This window comes from Halichoerus grypus, chromosome 8, assembly GCF_964656455.1.
Source record: "Halichoerus grypus chromosome 8, mHalGry1.hap1.1, whole genome shotgun sequence".
Lineage (NCBI taxonomy): Eukaryota > Metazoa > Chordata > Mammalia > Carnivora > Phocidae > Halichoerus > Halichoerus grypus.
Genome location: NC_135719.1, coordinates 43,985,757 through 44,004,205, shown reverse-complemented (window position 1 = coordinate 44,004,205; position 18,449 = coordinate 43,985,757). Strand labels below are relative to the sequence as shown.

At 37.0% G+C, this 18,449-nt stretch overlaps 1 protein-coding gene across 2 annotated transcripts in view; it reads left to right on the top strand.

Moving 5' to 3' along the window:
• Positions 1-18,449, top strand: part of LRRC49 (leucine rich repeat containing 49) — a 167,171-nt gene that overhangs the window by 122,946 nt on the left and 25,776 nt on the right. For both annotated transcript variants that reach the window (XM_036095171.2, XM_036095173.2), the window contains one exon: positions 7,545-7,782. In XM_036095171.2, coding sequence (XP_035951064.1) covers positions 7,545-7,782 — 238 coding nt within the window. The remainder of the gene's footprint in view (positions 1-7,544; positions 7,783-18,449) is intronic.

Here is an 18,449-nt window from a genome sequence, read left to right as displayed (position 1 = left end):
TTTTTTGTGTTCAAGGACTTTTTAGTGTGCCATTGTGATTCTCTTCTCATTCCTTTTACTGTATGTATTTCTTAGCTATTGTCTCAGTTGTTACCCTGGGGATTATAGTTAACATCTTAATTAATAACAATTTAGTTTGCATTAATACCAACTTACTTGCAATAATATATAAAAACTTTGCTCCTATATAGTTTCACTCTGTTTGTTATTGTCACAAATTTCATTTTTATACATTATGTGCACATTGACATAGATTTATAATTACTATTTTATGCATTTGTCTATTAAATCATATAGAGAAAAAGAAAATTTACCAGTCAAAAATAGAGTTATATTGGCTTTTATATTTACCTGTGTAATTACCTTTTCTGGTATTCTTTATTTCTTCATATGGCTTTGAGTTACTGTCTAGTGTCCTTTTATTTCAATCTAAGTGACTACTTTAGCATTTCTTGTAGGGCAAATGTACTAGCAATGAACTCTCACAGCTTTTGTTTATCTGGAAATGTCTTAATTTCTCCATTTCAAAGTGCAGCTTTGCTGGATATAGAATTCTTGGTTGCAAGTTTTTTCTTTCAGGACCATAAATATGGCATCCTCTGCCTTCTGCAGAGGATTAATTAATTATTATTAATTAAACAAAGAAATTTGGGGGCGCCTGGGTGGCTCAGTTGTTAAGCATCTGCCTTCGGCTCAGGTCATGATTCCAGGGTCCTGGGATTGAGCCCCGCATCGGGCTCCCTGCTCCGCGGGGAGCCTGCTTCTCCCTCTCCCACTCCCCCTGCTTGTGTTCCCTCTCTCACTGTGTCTCTCTCTGTCAAAATAAATAAATAAAATCTTAAAAAAAAAATAAACAAAGAAATTTGTGCTGCCTTTACTACATTCCAGTTTCTTTGAACTTCTTGTTTATCTATTGAAAGGAATTTACTCTTCTTGAAGCCTGCTATCTCCCTGACCTAATTTAGTCTTATTATTTCCTTTTGGACCATTGTTTACAGTTTATTATTTTACATCATATTACTAGTAGCTTTTTCTTGCCTTATGTATCTTTCTAATATCCTCAAGTACTTCTCTAGATGGTAGAGTTACTCAGATTGTAGTTCTGGGCCTTCTTTTCACTCTCTGCTTTCCCCCAAGCATTCTCATAACGTCTTTGCCTTTAAATAACATTTGTATCTTGAAGATACCCAATATATATACCTTCTCTTTTATGGTTTACCCATTTGGGTTGTATTTAAGAAAAAAACAATCCTCTACTACATTGAGATTATAAAAATATCCTCCAATTTTGTCTTCCTAAATAGGTTTAAAATTTCGCTTTTCATATTTTAGTTTTTATTACACTTGGAATTGATTTTTAAGTTTGAGATTGAGGTCTGATTTGTTTGTTTTTCTCATTAGGAGTAACCAATTGCCCTACTGCTACATACTGAGTGTTCTTTCCTTCTCCCACTGATCTGCAATGCCACTCGGCCTGTTTTATTGACAGTGGGAGAAGTAGGTGGTAGGGTCCTCTAACAGATCTTCAATTAAAGCCCCCATATTCAGTCTTACTTCTACTCCCATCTTCTATCATATCTACTGTTCTTTCCTTTCCAAAAGTCCTACTGGGCAGTTTGGCTATCATCTTTGTTCTTGTCCCCAGTGCATATTCCAAACAATAACTTCCTTTGTTTTTCTTCGTCATTCAACATTTTTTACTTTCCAGCTTCCAGAAGTTTTCTGAAACTTCTTACAGCAGATGGTCCCTCCCCTACCCCCAACTGTTGTACTTGTTGTTGTGGGTTTGTATCAGTTCAATTACTTTAATGGGGTTTTAGAGGGAGATTTCAAACATATGTGTTCAGTCTTTGTGCTAGTTTATCTGAAAGTACACAGTGAAATGTTTTAAATTTTAGAAGTTGTGTTACTATATTCTCTGTCTTTAAAATGTAATTAAATTTCATCTTTCTAAAATGATATAAGCCTTACTCTTTCTGAAGGTAGAAAGCTAGAGGGTCACAAAGTCCCTTCCTTAGGGTTCCAATTTGTTTTTTAATACTACATAAGTTTTTCCATTTTTAACAATCCCATTTATAGTCTTTAGTTTTTCATAATGCCAAAAAAGTGGCTAATTCTTGTGTTAGAGTATCTGTGACCTTTGACTTATGGGTGTGTAACAAATGCCTGGAAACAAGTATCCATGAAAAAATTATAGGCACATAAAGAGAAGAAATTCTATAAAACTTTGGTATATCCCATTAATGATTTCACTGTTCACAGTACTTGGGACAGCTCTACAGTAAAATGACATATTGCAGGTTTCTTTCTCCTGCCAGAAATGGGAAAGTACTTGGTGTAATGTTTTCTTTGCTTACATTGGATGCATGCAGTGAAGCTGGTTTATTTTTGGTCATTTCCTGTCTATGAAGACTGTGGTACTTTAGCCAACACTACCATAATAAAATATAATGCATAAAATGAATTTCCACACCTACAAATGTTGTAATAGAAATTCATAAAATATGTTATCATAGGAATCAGCACCACTTACTCATTGGGAAAAGAATCTTCCGAAATATCTTAAGTCTTTCTGTTCTAGCTTGTTATAGAAAGCCTAAGGATTTTTAAAAACACACCAGAAAACCCCATAATCCTCTGAAATATTGTCTTTTTTTTTCCATTTAGGCATTTAAGAGTATATTCTTTTTTTAGCCTGGCTTTCAGGGACTCGTTACTTTATTGCATTAAATTAATTACCCCACTTTTCTTAGAGAAGGCATAGAATATTTTTCTGACTCATTCTATATAAAGATCAAGTGACTAAATGAACATTTGTACTTGTAATTAATGACTTGATTGTGAAGATCTTGAAGAGAATTCCTATTTGATGGCAGATTGCCTACTGTTCAATAAATATTTGAGGTGGGAAATATATGTGGAAATGTATTGGGCTTTATGGGAAAACAAATTTTAAAACATGGATCCTCCATAGAAGAATGCCACATTTCTCCGAGTGTTAATTTAGACTAGACAGGGGTTGAAAACTAGACCACTTGACCCAGTCACCTACTCTAAAAATTTGAACAGCATTTGATGCTTTCCTCTCCTTTATTCCCCAGTGTCAGTCACTAAGTTCTGCTTTTATTTTTTCTTTCTTTTTTTTTTTTTTTTTAAAGATTTTATCTATTTATTTGACAGAGAGAGACACAGCGAGAGAGGGAACACAAGCAGGGGGAGTGGGAGAGGGAGAAGCAGGCTTCCCGCCGAGCAGGGAGCCCAATGCGGGGCTCGATCCCAGGACCCTGGGACCATGACCTGAGCCGAAGGCAGACGCCCAACGACTGAGCCACCCAGGCGCCCCTGCTTTTATTTTTTCTTAAACATGTTATTATCTATGTTCTCTTCTTTTATTAATAATAATCACTAAATTGTATTGAGCTGAGAGCGTGAGATATGGTTTTGAATACTTCTAGTTTATAACAACTTTGAAAAAATATGTATTATAATCACCATTTACATACAAGGAACCGAAACTACAAAGAAACTAACTTGCTCCCTAAGTCCTCTGTTTATCAGTGGCAGATCTGGGATTTGAACTAAGGTCTGTCTGGTGTTCTTGCCAATTCCATTTCCACTACCATGACCTCCTTTCTGTTATGCCCTTATATGATCTAGTCAACACCATAGCACTGCTTTTCCTACTAATCTAATCTCCCTCCATCCAGCCTCTCCCTGCTACATCTTCCACAAAGTTGGCCAACTTATCTCTCAGAAGTAGAGCCTTGAGGATCGAGAAATGTCTTGTTCATCTTTGTAACCAGCACCAGCACCTAGCTCCGTGGAGACACATTGGAGATGCTTAAAAATGTGCATCAAATATGGTCCTGTTACCTTTTTATTTTGCTCTTTTATTACTTTTTCTGCTCTTCAACCTCATAGGATAAAATCTGACTTTTCAGCTTCATCTTCAGCTGCGACTCTTCCATATGTTTCAGTGTTTTAGCCATATTGAAATTGTTCTTACCTGAATATGGTATATGTAATTAGTCTTCTGTGCCTTTCTTCATTTAGTTTTTCTTACCGGAAGTGTGCTTCCTCCTTCTAATTCTGGTGAAATTCTACTATTCATCTTTTAAGGATGAGTTCAAATGTTACCTCCTTTTGAAAACTGACTTCTCCCCACTAGAAGAATTCCTTCCTCTGTATTCTCATAGCATATCATTTAAATACTCAATATATGAAAATGAGCATATTGTATTACAATTAATATATATATTTGTCTTGTTCTCTACCCTCCATCCATATTGGGAGCTCTTTAAGGGCAAGTAAGTCTTAATTTATCTTTATATCCCCAGTGCCTATCATAATACCTGACACATAGTAAGCTCTACAGATAAACCTATTTGTTTAAGAGAGGTTGAGGTCATTTCAGTTTAATTTTATTTCATGTGTTTATTAAATTAATTGCAGAGTATGATTAGAGCAGTTATATTTCTGGGACTATAGCCCTATAAAAGTGAGGAAAAGTTTTGATATACTCAACACTTGTACATGATCTCTACACTGACTGTCCTTATCAATACAGATGAGGTAGTTGCCTATGCCAGAATCCTTAGCAGTGCCCTGTATATAATGGGCTTTCAGCAAATGTTTGCTAAATAAATGAACTAATGAAATAATATGTATGTGTGTATAACTGCAAAAATGTGGACACACCAACTAAGCATACAAGGAAAACTCAACATATAAACAAATTTTTAGCAAACTTTCCAAGTAATTTTTTATGCAAATCAGAGCACACCTTCCCCAAAGAACAGGTTCCTCTACTCTATGTTGGCCAGAGTTTGAGGCGAAACCCAAGCCTCATTCAGAAAATAACTGAAATGGGTGAGCTATTGTGTGACCTGTTTAACAGGTGCTACATATCCTGTTGAGAAGGATGAACCTTTCTGTAGCCCAGAAAACTCACCATTTGTTTTTTACAGAATGCCCATGTGAAATCTATGTAAGTTAGAGATTACTTCTGCTTTCTTTTGTAACCATATTACTGTTTTGCTGAGTGTAGGCTTATTTATTATTTCACTTATTTTCCCAATAGTTTGCTTGACAAACCTTTATACAAAATAAATAATCCCTTTCTGATGAAAGACTTTTATCTTGGAGTTTATATTCTTTAACTTTTAATCATATGGAAAAGAAAAAGAAAGGTAAGACACTTCCAAAGGACTATTCATAGCTGCGATTCCCCATCATTTTTACATTAAAATGAACTTGGTTTGCTGGATATCATGGCCATTAGGCATCATTGTATCAACGAGCTAGGTTTTTTTTTTTTTTCTTTCCTTGACCTTATTTCTTCATTTGCTTTTGCCTCACCTGAGAAAACCTTGCTAACCCTTATAATCTGTATCTGTATCACTGATTCTGCCCCTTTGCTGAAACCACAGCTTATAGTCAGAACATCCTTCTTAAGATTCAAGAGACAGTCATTAAAAACTTCGTAATTGTCTCACTTCATTAATTCATTCAAGAAATATTTACTGAGGGCGCCTGGGTGGCTCAGTCGTTAAGCGTCTGCCTTTGGCTCAGGTCATGATCCCAGGGTCCTGGGATCGAGTCCCACATCAGGCTCCCTGCTCTGCGAGAAGCCTGCTTCTCCCTCTCCCACTCCCCCTGCTTGTGTTCCTGCTCTCGCTATGTCTCTCTCTGTCAAATAAATAAATAAAATCTTAAAAAAAAAAAAAAAAGAAATATTTACTGAACACAACATGTGCTAGGAGCTGTGCTAGATGCTGGATCTACTAATGTGGCAAAGTTGGAGCGCTCAAGGATCACAGTGTTTGGTAAGAGAGACAGACAAGCAGGTAATTGCCATGCAGTGTGGTAAGTGCTGTAACAGGGGTATGCACTCTCTTCAGCAAGCCTTCTATATTTTGGTGGCAGTGAAATAGAACGCCTGTCCTTTATCTTATTCCAGAAATTATTGTATGCTTTACATAGCTCAACACAAAGCTATCAGACAAAGTACAATATAAGGAACTCTTAATTCCATCTTATTTTTGTTCTGTTATCAGTTTTTACCTTTATAGGATTATAGGTTATTCAAATACTACTGCTCGTTGAATGTCTAACTACTGTCATATAATAATCATTGTCTTAAGCACTAGTCTGGCAGAAATAAAGACTCTGTATTTTCTTGGTTGCATATTCATTTCAAATTGACTGTTATTACCCAGCTTATTATTGTATACACAGATGTGTTACAGGTTAACTGGTGCCTCTGTAAGAAGTGCATGTAAGTCCAGTAAGACATGATAAACCAACAAGGTGATGGTTTCTCAGTCTTTTCCTCCAATATCAGCATTATAAAAAATTTTAAGATCTTTGATAATTCATTTATTCAACATACATTGTGAAAAGCCCATTACCAGTCTCTAGAGCCCCAAAGATGAGGAAATATAGTCTTTAGCCTCAAGGAATTCACTGATAGAGAAGGCAAATTGTAAACATATAATTGTGATATAGTAAGAGAAGTGATATATTGGAGGAGTATATAAAAGTTCATAGGAGCACAAAGGAAGGTAAAGTACTAATATTAGTAAGGGCAAATAAATACTGCTAGAAAGCAAAAATAGCAGAATGAAAACATAACAAACAAAAGCCAAGCATTGTTTGAATTTTGAGATTGGGTAAAATAAATAGTTATGTCTCTATTCACAAATCAGAAAATTCGAGTTGGATTGAGCTATTTCTTTTCTTCTGTGGCTATTATTTGGGTACCTTTTGCAGAAAATGTGACCCCTACTTTGGAAATAGTAACTATTATCATTTTCATTGGAGTATGTGAAGTGATTTTGTGTATATTTTATATGTGTGTGTGTGTGTGTATGTATACATATGTAGAGAGAGATATTAAATAGTGAATTATTTTTCATCATTTTTTATTTCAAAATGGGGAATAAATATTAATTTTACTGCTTGTAACTGTAGTATACAATTGCAAAATGTCAAACAACATTGAGGTATTCAAAAATAGAAAGTCAGAGTTACCCCTTAATCTAGCTTCTGAGAGGTAAACTATTGTTAACAGTAATTATGTGTCTTCCTGAGTGTTTTATAAATATACTTTATATTATATGGTTCTTAATATAGAAATAGTATTCTGAAAAATGCAGGGTTTTTTTTTGCTAGACAGTGGAATACTTTTTAGATTAGGAAAACATATTCGTACTAACATGAAAAGATATCCATGATATGCTAAATCGATTGTTTTAAAACTAAATAGGATATCAATTACTTTTAATTGATATAAATAATTTGGGTTTAAAGTGGTATTTTTTTGTTCACATGTGCCTCTTTTTGAATTAAAATGTGTAACTAGAAGAATACAAAATGTCCCAATATTCTATTGAAATTTAATCTTTGGTGCTCTGGGTTTAATTATTGAAACAAAAAAAAAATGAATATAAAATTTCAAATACCTTTGCCAACAGGTTTTTATTGTCTCTTATTTACTTTTCATAATAAAACTTTCATTTAAAATTGTATGTTGCATTTTCCAGGTCTCTGGACTCAGGACTCACCAATGCTTTACAGGGTTTATCTGTCACAGATACACACCTTGTTGAAGTGGATGGGGACACACTTTCCCTGTATGGCTCAGGAGCACTGGAATCTCTAGATCGGAATTGGAGTGTTCAAACAGCAGGAATGGTGACAACAGTGTCCTTCACTTTCATAGAATTTGATGAAATCGTCCAAGTGCTTCCCAAATTGAAGATTAAATTTCCTAATTCTCTGGTAAACATTTCCTTTTAGTAGTATATTTGAATTATTCTCAGTCATGACTTGTGTGTTCAGGCCAAAGACCTGTTTTAACTTTTATTTATGCAGTTTCTATCTGGCAGGGAGACTAAGCTTTTGTGTTGATTTTCTGGATCTGGGATTTAAATTAGTATTCATAAATGGCCTTGCAGTTTTCTGTTAATATTAGAAATGGTCTCTCTATAAAATGATTCTTTATGGAGTATAAAGGACCAATATAATTTTATTCAAATTATGTTTTTCTACTTTATAAAGCATTCATCAGGACCTCACCTAATCCTATATTATGTATTCATTTATTCTATCAGGTATTAATGGGACATGTATATTTATATATAATTCTTACAGTAGTCCCTTAACAACATTTAAAATAATTTTAGTGGCTCATTTAAAATTAGTTTGAGAAGGGAAAAATGGTGGAATAGGAAGATCCTAAGTTCACCTCGTCCTATGGATACAGCTAGATAACACCCACAATAATAACCCAGAAAATGACCTGAAGACTGTCAGAACAGAGTCTCCACGACTAAATGTAAAAAAGAGGACACATTGAAGAGGGTAGGGAGGGCAGAGACAGGTCAGAAGATAATGGCATGTGCCATTTTCCTCTCCCACTCCACAGCCTAGATACACAGACACCTGCAGGAACTAGCACAACACCAGCACTCTCCATCTAGCTTGTGAACAGCATGCCCGATCCCTGCAGACTTCTGTGAACATGCCCTCTCCATCCTCGCCTGGGCAGGTGGTTTCCTGAGTGGCTGCAGGTCCCCTCCTGCAGTGGATGGATGCAGACCTTGCTGGCACCATGAGCCCTTCACCTGCACTCTCCTATGGGACCTGCCCCTTCTAATACACCCCTGACCAGAGCCCATCCAAAGTGGTGCCACAACCCTGGCACTGTGCAAGCAGCCCCAAAATGGGCCAACACCACTCTAAAATGACTGTTGCCCTGGGCAGAGGGGAAGATAACCATACACACCAGTCTGACTGTGGCACCAGCAATGGGCTGGGGGCAGATATCGGGTCTGACTGCAGGCCTCGCCCACCATTGAAAGCTTCTCAGAGGACAACACAGGGAAAGTGTCCTGCAGTTCAGTGCTACTGCATCGCTGGCAGACACCTGGTCTGACTCAACTCAAGCCCATGGTGGCCCCAGACTGGCCCACTAACAACACAGGGACCAAACCCTGCCCACAACAGGCAAAGAGAGCCATTCCAGATGGCTGGACTGAAGGCAAACACAGCTTAGCCACAATAGTAGGGCACACATGCAACACACATAAGAAACACCATTGAAACACTGGGTTCTGGTGAACAGGGGACATCGCTCTGCAAGGGCACTACAGGACCTCTACCTAAGGCTGCTACTTTCAAGAGCAGGAGATGAGCTGACTTTTTCAGCACACAGAAACAGATGCAGAGAGTTAGACAGAACAGGAGACAGAGAAATATGTCCCAAATGAAAGAACAAGACAAAATCACAAGAGAGCTAAATGAAATGGAGATAAGTAATGTATCTAATAGAGAATATAAAGTAATGGTCATAAAGATACTCATTGGACTTGAGAAAAGAGTGGAGGACCTCAGTGAGACCCTCAACAAAGAGATAAAAAACATAAAAAAAGAAACAATCGGAGATGAAGAACTCAGTAATTGAAATTAAAAATACACTAAATGGAATAAATAGTAGACTAGAAGAAGCAGAAGAACAGATCAGCAATCTGGAGGACAGAGTAAGGGAAAGCAATCAGCTGAACAGGGGAGAGAAAAAGAATAATAAAAAATGAAAATAAACTAAGGGAACTCAGCAACACCATCAAGCATAATAACATTCACACAGTAGGGACCCCAGAAGAGGAAGACAGAGAAAAGGGAGCAGAAAATTTATTTGAAGAAATAATAGCTGAAAAATTCCCAAATCTGGGGAAAGAAACAGAAATCCAGATTCAGGAGGCATAGAGAGCCCACAGCAAAATACCCAAGGAGGTCCACCCCAAGACACATAGTAATTAAAATGGCAAAAAGCAGTGGTAAAGAGAGAATTCTGAAAGCAGCAAGAGAAGAGAAAACAGTTACATACAAGGGATACCAGCTGATTTTTTCAGCAGAAATTTTGCAGGGCAGAAAGGAGTGGCATGATATCTTCAAAATACTGAAAGAAAAAAACCTGCAATGAAGAATGATCTATTCAGCAAGGCTATCATTCAGAATAGAAGGAGAGATAAAGAAATTCCCAGACAAACAAAAATTAAAAGAATTCATCACCACTAAACCAGCCCTAAAACAATTGTTAAAGGGGATTCTGAGTGGAAAGGAAAGACTATAAGCAGGAGTAAGAAAAGTAGGAAGCACAAAAGCAGTAAAATTAAGTATATCCATAAAAATCAGTCAAAGACTCCAAAAAAGGATGTAAAGTATGACACAATATACCTAAAATGTGGAGGGGAGAGGAGTAAAATTTTAGTGCTTTTATAATGGGTTCAAACTTAAGCAACCATCAACTTAATAGAGACTGCTGTATGTGTAAGATGTTATATATAAATCTAATGGTAATCACAAATCAAAAACCAGTAATAGATATGCAAAATAGAAAGAAATCCAAGTATATCACTAAAGAAAGTCAGCAAACCATGAGAGAAGAGAGCAAGAGAAGAAAGGAACAGGAAGAACTACTAAAACAAATATAAAACATGCAACAAAATGGCAATAAGTACTACCCATCAATAATTACTTTGAATGGAAATAGACTGTGCTCCAATCAAAAGGCATAGGGTGATGGAATGGATAAAAAAGCAAGACCCACATGGAAGTTATTAAAGAAACCCTTTCTGGAGAAATAAAAGAACTAAAATCTAACCAAGTCGAAATCAAAAAGGCTATTAATGAGGTGCAATCAAAAATGGGGGCACTAACTGCTAGGATAAATGAGGCAGAAGAGAGAATCAGTGATAAAGAAGACCAAATGATGGAAAATAAAGAAGCTGAGAAAAAGAGAGATAAACAACTACTGGATCACAAGGGCAGACTTCGAGAGATAAGCGATACCATAAGACGAAACAACATTAGAATAATTGGGATCCCAGAAGAAGAAGAAAGAGAGAGAGGGGCAGAAGGTATATTGGAGCAAATTATAGCAGAGAACCTCCCTAATTTGGGGAAGGAAACAGGCACCAAAATCCAGGAGGCACAGAGAACCCCTCTCAAAATCAATAAAAATAGGTCAACACCCTGACATCTAGTAGTAAAACTTACGAGTCTCAGAGACAAAGAGAAAATCCTGAAAGCAGCTCGGGAGAAGAGATATGTAACCTACAATGGTAGAAACATTAGATTGGCAACAGACCTATCCACAGAGACCTGGCAGGCCAGAAAGGACTGGCATGATATATTCAGAGCACTAAACAAGAAAAATATGCAGCCAAGAATACTATATCCAGCTAGGCTGTCATTGAAAATAGAAAGAGAGATAAAAAGCTTCCAGGACAAACAAAAACTAAAGGAATTTGCAAACACGAAACCAGCCCTACAAGAAATATTGAAAGGGGTTCTCTAAGCAAAGAGAGAGCCTAAAAGCAACATAGACCAGAAAGGAAGACAGACAATATACAGTAACAGTCACCTTACAGGCAATACAATGGCACTAAATTCATATCTTTCAATAGTTACCCTGAATGTAAATGGGCTAAATGCCCCAATCAAAAGACACGGGCTATCAGATTGGATTAAAAGACAAGACCCATCGATATGCTGTCTGCAAGAGACTCATTTTAGACCCAAAGACACCCCCAGATTGAAAGTGAGGGGGTGGAAAACCATTTACCATGCTAATGGACACCAAAAGAAAGCTGCGGTGGCAATCCTTATATCAGACAAATTAGATTTTAAACCAAAGACTGTAATAAGAGATGAGGAAGGACACTATATCCTCCTTAAAGGGTCTATCCAACAAGAAGATCTAACAATTGTAAATATCTATGCCCCTAACATGGCAGCAGCCAATTATATAAGGCAATTAATAACAAAAGCAAAGAAACACATTGACAACAATACAATAATAGTGGGGGACTTTAACACCCCCCTCACTGAAATGGACAGATCATCTAAGCAAAAGATCAACAAGGAAATAAAGACTTTAAATGACACACTGGACCAAATGGACTTCACAGACATATTCAGAACAGTCCATCCCAAAGCAACGGAATACACATTCTTCTCGAGTGCCCATGGAACATTCTCCAGAATCGATCACATCCTAGGTCATAAATCAGGTCTCAACCGGTACCAAAAGATTGGGATCATTCCCTGCCTATTTTCAGACCACAGTGCTTTGAAACTAGAACTCAATCACAAGAGGAAAGTCGGAAAGAACTCAAATACAGAGGCTAAAGAGCATCCTACTAAAGAATGAATGGGTCAAGCAGGAAATTAAAGAAGAATTAAAAAAATTCATGGAAACCAATGAAAATGAAAACACAACTGTTCAAAATCTTTGGGATGCAGCAAAAGCAGTCCTAAGAGAAAAGTATATAGCAATACAAGCCTTTCTCAAGAAACAAGAAAGGTCTCAAGTACACAACCTAACCCTACACCTAAAGGAGCTGGAGAAAGAACAGCAAATAAAGCCTAAACCCAGCAGGAGAAGAGAAATCATAAAGATCAGAGCAGAAATCAATGAAATAGAAACCAAAAGAACAGTAGAACAGATCAACGAAACTAGGAGCTGGGTCTTTGAAAGAATTAACAAGATTGATAAACCCCAGTGGCCAGACTTACCAAAAGAAAAGAGAAATGACCCAAATCAACAAAATCATGAATGAAAGAGGAGAGATCACAACCAACACCAAAGAAATACAAACAATTATAAGAACATATTATGAGCAACTCTATGCCAGCAAATTAGATAACCTGGAAGAAATGGATGCATTCCTAGAGATGTATCAACTACCAAAACTGAACCAGGAAGAAATAGAAAACCTGAACAGACCTATAACCACTAAGGAAATTGAAGCAGTCATCAAAAATCTCCCAACAAACGAAAGCCCAGGGCCAGATGGCTTCCCAGGGGAATTCTACCAAACATTTCAAGAGGAATTAATACCTATTCTTCTGAAACTGTTCCAAAAAATAGAAATGGAAGGAAAACTTCCAAACTTGTTTTATGAGGCCACCATTACCTTGATCCCAAAACCAGACAAAGACCCCATCAAAAAGGAGAATTACAGACCAATATCCTTGATGAACATGGATGCAAAAATTCTCACCAAAATACTAGCCAATAGGATCCAACAGTACATTAAAAGGATTATTCACCACGACCAAGTGGGATTTATCCCTGGGCTGCAAGGTTTGTTCAACATCCGCAAATCAATCAACGTGATACTATTGTATCTCATTAACAAAAGAAAGAACAAGAATCATATGATCCTCTGAATAGGTGCAGAGAAAGCATTTGACAAAGTACAGCATCCTTTCTTGATCAAAACTCTTCAGAGTATAGAGATAGAGGGTACATACCTCAATATCATAAAAGCCACCTATGAAATACCTACAGCGAATGTCATTCTCAATGGGGAAAAACTGAGAGCTTTCCCCCTAAGGTCAGGAATGCGGCAGGGATGTCCACTATCACCACTGCTATTCAACAGTATTAGAAGTCCTAGCCATAGCAATCAGACAACAAAAAGAAATAAAAGGCATCCAAATTGGCAAAGAAGAAGTCAAACTCTCACTCTCTGCAGACGATATGATACTTTATGTGGAAAACCCAAAAGACTCCACCCCAAAACTGCTAGAACTCATACAGAAATTCAGTAAAGTGGCAGGATATAAAATCGATGCACAGAAATCAGTGGCATTCCTATACACCAACAACAAGACAGAAGAAAGAGAAATTAAGGAGTCGATCCCATTTACAATTGCACCCAAAACCATAAGATATCTAGGAATAAATCTAACCAAAGAGGCAAAGGATCTGTACTCAGAAAACTATAAAATACTCATGAAAGAAATTGAGGAAGACACAAAGAAATGGAAAAATGTTCCATGCTCATGGGTTGGAAGAACCAATGTTTTGAAGATGTCAATGTTACCTAGAGCAATCTGCACATTCAGTGCAATCCCCGTCAAAATACCATCCACTTTTTTCAAAGAAATGGAACAAATAATCCTAAAATTTATATGGAACCAGAAAAGACCCCGAATAGCCAGAGGAACGTTGAAAAAGAAAAGCAAAGCTGGCGGCATCACAATTCCAGACTTCCAGCTCTATTACAAAGCTGTCATCGTCAAGACAGTATGGTACTGGCACAAAAACAGACACATAGATCAATGGAACAGAATAGAGAGCCCAGAAATGGACCGTCAACTCTATGGTCAACTAATCTTTGACAAAGCAGGCAAGAATGTCCAATGGAAAAAAGACAGTCTCTTCAACAAATGGTGTGGGGAAAATTGGACAGCCACATGCAGAAGAATGAAACTGGACCATTTCCTTACACCACACACAAAAATAGACTCCAAATGGTTGAAAGACTTCAATGTGAGACAGGAGTCCATCAAAATCCTAAAGGAGAACACAGGCAGCAACCTCTTCGACCTCAGCCGCAGCAACTTCTTTCTAGAAACATCACCAAAGGCAAGGGAAGCAAGGGCAAAAATGAACTATTGGGACTTCATCAAGATAAAAAGCTTTTGCACAGCAAAAGAAACAGTCCACAAAACCAAAAGACAACCGACAGGATGGGAGAAGATATTTGCAAATGACATATCAGATAAAGGGCTAGTATCCAAAATCTATAAAAAACTCATCAAACTCAACACCCAAAGAACAAAGAATCCAATCAAGAAATGGGCAGAAGACATGAACAGACCCTTCTCCAAAGAAGACATCCAAATGGCCAACAGACACATGAAAAAGTTCTCAACATCACTCGGCATCCAGGAAATCCAAATCAAAACCTCAATGAGATACCACCTCACACCAGTCAGAATGGCTAAAATTAACAAGTCAGGAAACGACATGTTGGTGGGGATGCGGAGAAAGGGGAACCCTCCTACACTGTTGGTGGGAATGCAAGCTGGTGCAACCACTCTGGAAAACAGTATGAAGGTTCCTCAAAAAGTTGAAAATAGAGCTACCATACGATCCAGCAATTGCACTACTGGGTATTTACCCCAAAGATACAAAGGTAGGGATCCGAAGGGGTACATGCACCCCGATGTTTATAGCAGCAATGTCCACAATAGCCAAACTGTGGAAAGAGCCAAGATGTCCATCGAAAGATGAATGGATAAAGAAGCTGTGGTATATACACAGTGGAATATTATGCAGCCATCAAAAGGAATGAGATCTTGCCATTTGCAACGACGTGGATGGAACTGGAGAGTATTATGCTGAGTGAAATAAGTCAATCAGAGAAAGACATGTATCATATGACCTCACTGATATGAGGAATTCGTAATCTCAGGAAACAAACTGAGGGTTGCTGGAGTTGTGGGGGGGTGGGAAGAATGGGGTGATAGACATTGGGGTGGGTATGTGCTATGGTGAGCACTGTGAATTGTGCAAGACTGTTGAATCACAGATCTGTACCTCTGAAACAAATAATGGAATATATATTAAGAAAAAAAAAAGAAGAAGATAGCAGGAGGGGGAAAAAAAAAAAGCAAGACCCATCTATATGCTGCCTACAAGAGACTGTTTTCAGATCTAAGGACATCTGCTGATTGAAAGTGAAGGGATGGAAAAGCATTTATCATTCGAATGAAAGTGAAAAGAAAGCTGGGGTAGCAACACTTATATCAGACAAAATAGACATTAAAACAAAGACTGTAACAAAACACAGAGACACTATATAATAATAAAGGGAACAATCCAACAAGAAGATGTAACAGTTGTAAATATTTATTCACCCAACATGGGAGCACCCAAATATATAAAGCAGCTAAAAACAAACATAAAAGAAGTAATCAATAGTAGTATAATAATAGTAGGGGACTTTAACACCCCATTTACATCAATGGATAGATCATCCAAGTGGAAAATCATCAAGGAAAAAGAGGCTTTGAGGGACACATTAGACCAGATGGATCTAACAGATATATTCAGGACATTTCATCCTAAACAATAGAACACACGTTCTTTTCAAGTGCACATGGAACAGTCTCTGGAATAGATCATGTATTAGGCCACAAAACAAGTCTCAACAAATTCAAAAAGACTGAAGTCATACCATGCATCTCTTCTGATCACAACACTATGAAACTAGAAATTAACCATAACAAAAAATCAAGAAAGAACACAAATACATGGAGGTTAAATAACATTCTACTAAACAATGAATGGGTCAACCACGAAATCAAAGAGGAAATCAAAAAATACATGGAGACAAATAAAGATGAAAACACAGTGGTCCAAAATCTTTAGGATGCAGTAAAAGCTGTTCTAAGAGGGAAGTTTAGAGCAGTACAGGTCTACCTCAGGAAGTGAGAAAAATCTCAAACAACCTAATCTTACACCTAAAGGAGCTGGAAAAAGAAGAACAAACAAAACCCAAAATGAATAGAAGGAAGGAAATAAAGATTAGAGCAGAAATAAGTGAAATAGAAATTAAAAAAAACAATAGAACAAATGAATGAAACCAGGAGCTGGTTCTTTGAAGAGATCAACAAAATTAAAAAACGTTTAGCCAGATTCATGAGAGAGAGAGAGAGAACTCAAATAAAATCAGAAATGAAAGAAGAGAAATAATAACTGAAACCAAAGAAAGAACAAAGGATTATAAGAGAATATTATAAAAAATTATATGCCAACAAACTGGCTAACCTAGGAATAATTTATAAATTCTAGAAACATATAAACTACCAAAACTGAATCAGGAAGAAATAGAAAATTTGAACAGACCGATTACCAGCAATGAAATTGAATCAGTAATCAAAACCTTCCAACAAACAAAAGTCCAGGATCAGAGAGTTCCACAGGTGAATTCTACCAAACATTTATTTTTATTTTTTATTTTTTTTAAGATTTTATTTATTTATCAGAGAGAGAGACAGAGGCAGGCAGAGGGAGAAGCAGGCTCCTTGCTGAGGAAGGAGCCCAATGTGGGACTCGATCCCAGGATCCTGGGATCATGACCTGAGCCGAAGGCAGACGCTTAACTGACTGAGCCACCCAGGCATTCCTCTAGCAAACATTTAAAGACAAGTTAATACCTATTCTTCTCAAACTATTCCACAAAATAGAAGAGTAAGGAAAGCTTCCAAATTCATTCTATGAGGCTAGCATTACCCTGATACCAAAACCAGATAAAGACATACAAAAAAAGAGAGCTACAGACAAATATTTTTGATGAACATAGATGCAAAAGTCATCAACAAAATACTAGCAAACCAAATCCAACAATACATTAAAAAAATTATTCACCACAATCAGGTGGGATTTAATCCCAGGATTGCAAGGGTGATTCAGTATTCACAGATCAATCAACGTGATACATTACCTCAACAAGAAGGAGGATAAAAATAATACGATCAGGGTGCCTGGGTGGCTCAGTTGGTTAAGTGACTGCCTTCGGCTCAGGTCATGATCCCAGGATCCTGGGATCGAGCCCCGCATCGGGCTCCCTGCTCGGTGGGAAGCCTGCTTCTCCTTCCCCCACTCCCCCTGCTTGTGTTCCCTGTCTCGCTGTCCCTCTCTCTCTCTGTCAATTAAATAAATAAATAAATAAATAAAAAAAACCTTTTTAAAAAAATCATATGATCATTTCAGTAGATGCAGATAAAGCATTTGACAAAGTACAGCATCCATTCATGATAAAAACCCTCAACAAAGTAGTTGTTATACCTCAACATGATAAAGGCCATATATGAAAACCCATAGCTAACATCATACTCAATGGTGAAAAACTGAGAGCTTTTCCCCTAAGATCAGAAACAAGACCAGGATGTTCACTCTCACCACTTTTATTCAAGAGTACTGGAAGTCCTAGCCACCACAATTAAGAAAATAAATAAAAAACATCCAAATTGGTAAGGAAGAAGTAAAACTTTAACTGATGGCAGATGCCATGATACTATACATAGAAAACTTAACAGACTCCACCAAAAACTACTAGAACTGATAAATGAATTCAGTAAGGTTGCAGGATACAAAATCAATATACAGAAATCCATTGCATTTCTATACACCAATAATGAAGTAGCAGAGAAATTAAGAAAACAATCCTATTTACAATGGCATCAAAAATAACAGAATATCTAGGAATAAATTTAACCAAGGAGGTGAAAGACCTGTACTCTGAAAACTATAAAACATTCATGAAAGAAATTGAAGATGACACAAAGAAATGGAAAGGTATTCTGCGTTCATGGATTGGAAGAAAAAATATTGTTAAAATGTCCATACTACCCAAAGCAATCTACAGATGTAATGCAATCCCTATCAAAATACCACCAACATTTTTCACAGAGCTAGAACAAAAAATCCTAAAAACCATAAAGAAACCTAAATAACTAAAGCAATCTTGAAAAAGAAAAACAAAACTGGAGGTATCAGAATCCCAAAGTTGTAGTAATCAAAACAATATGGTATTGGCACAAAAATACACACATAAATCAATGGAACAGAATAGAGAGCATAG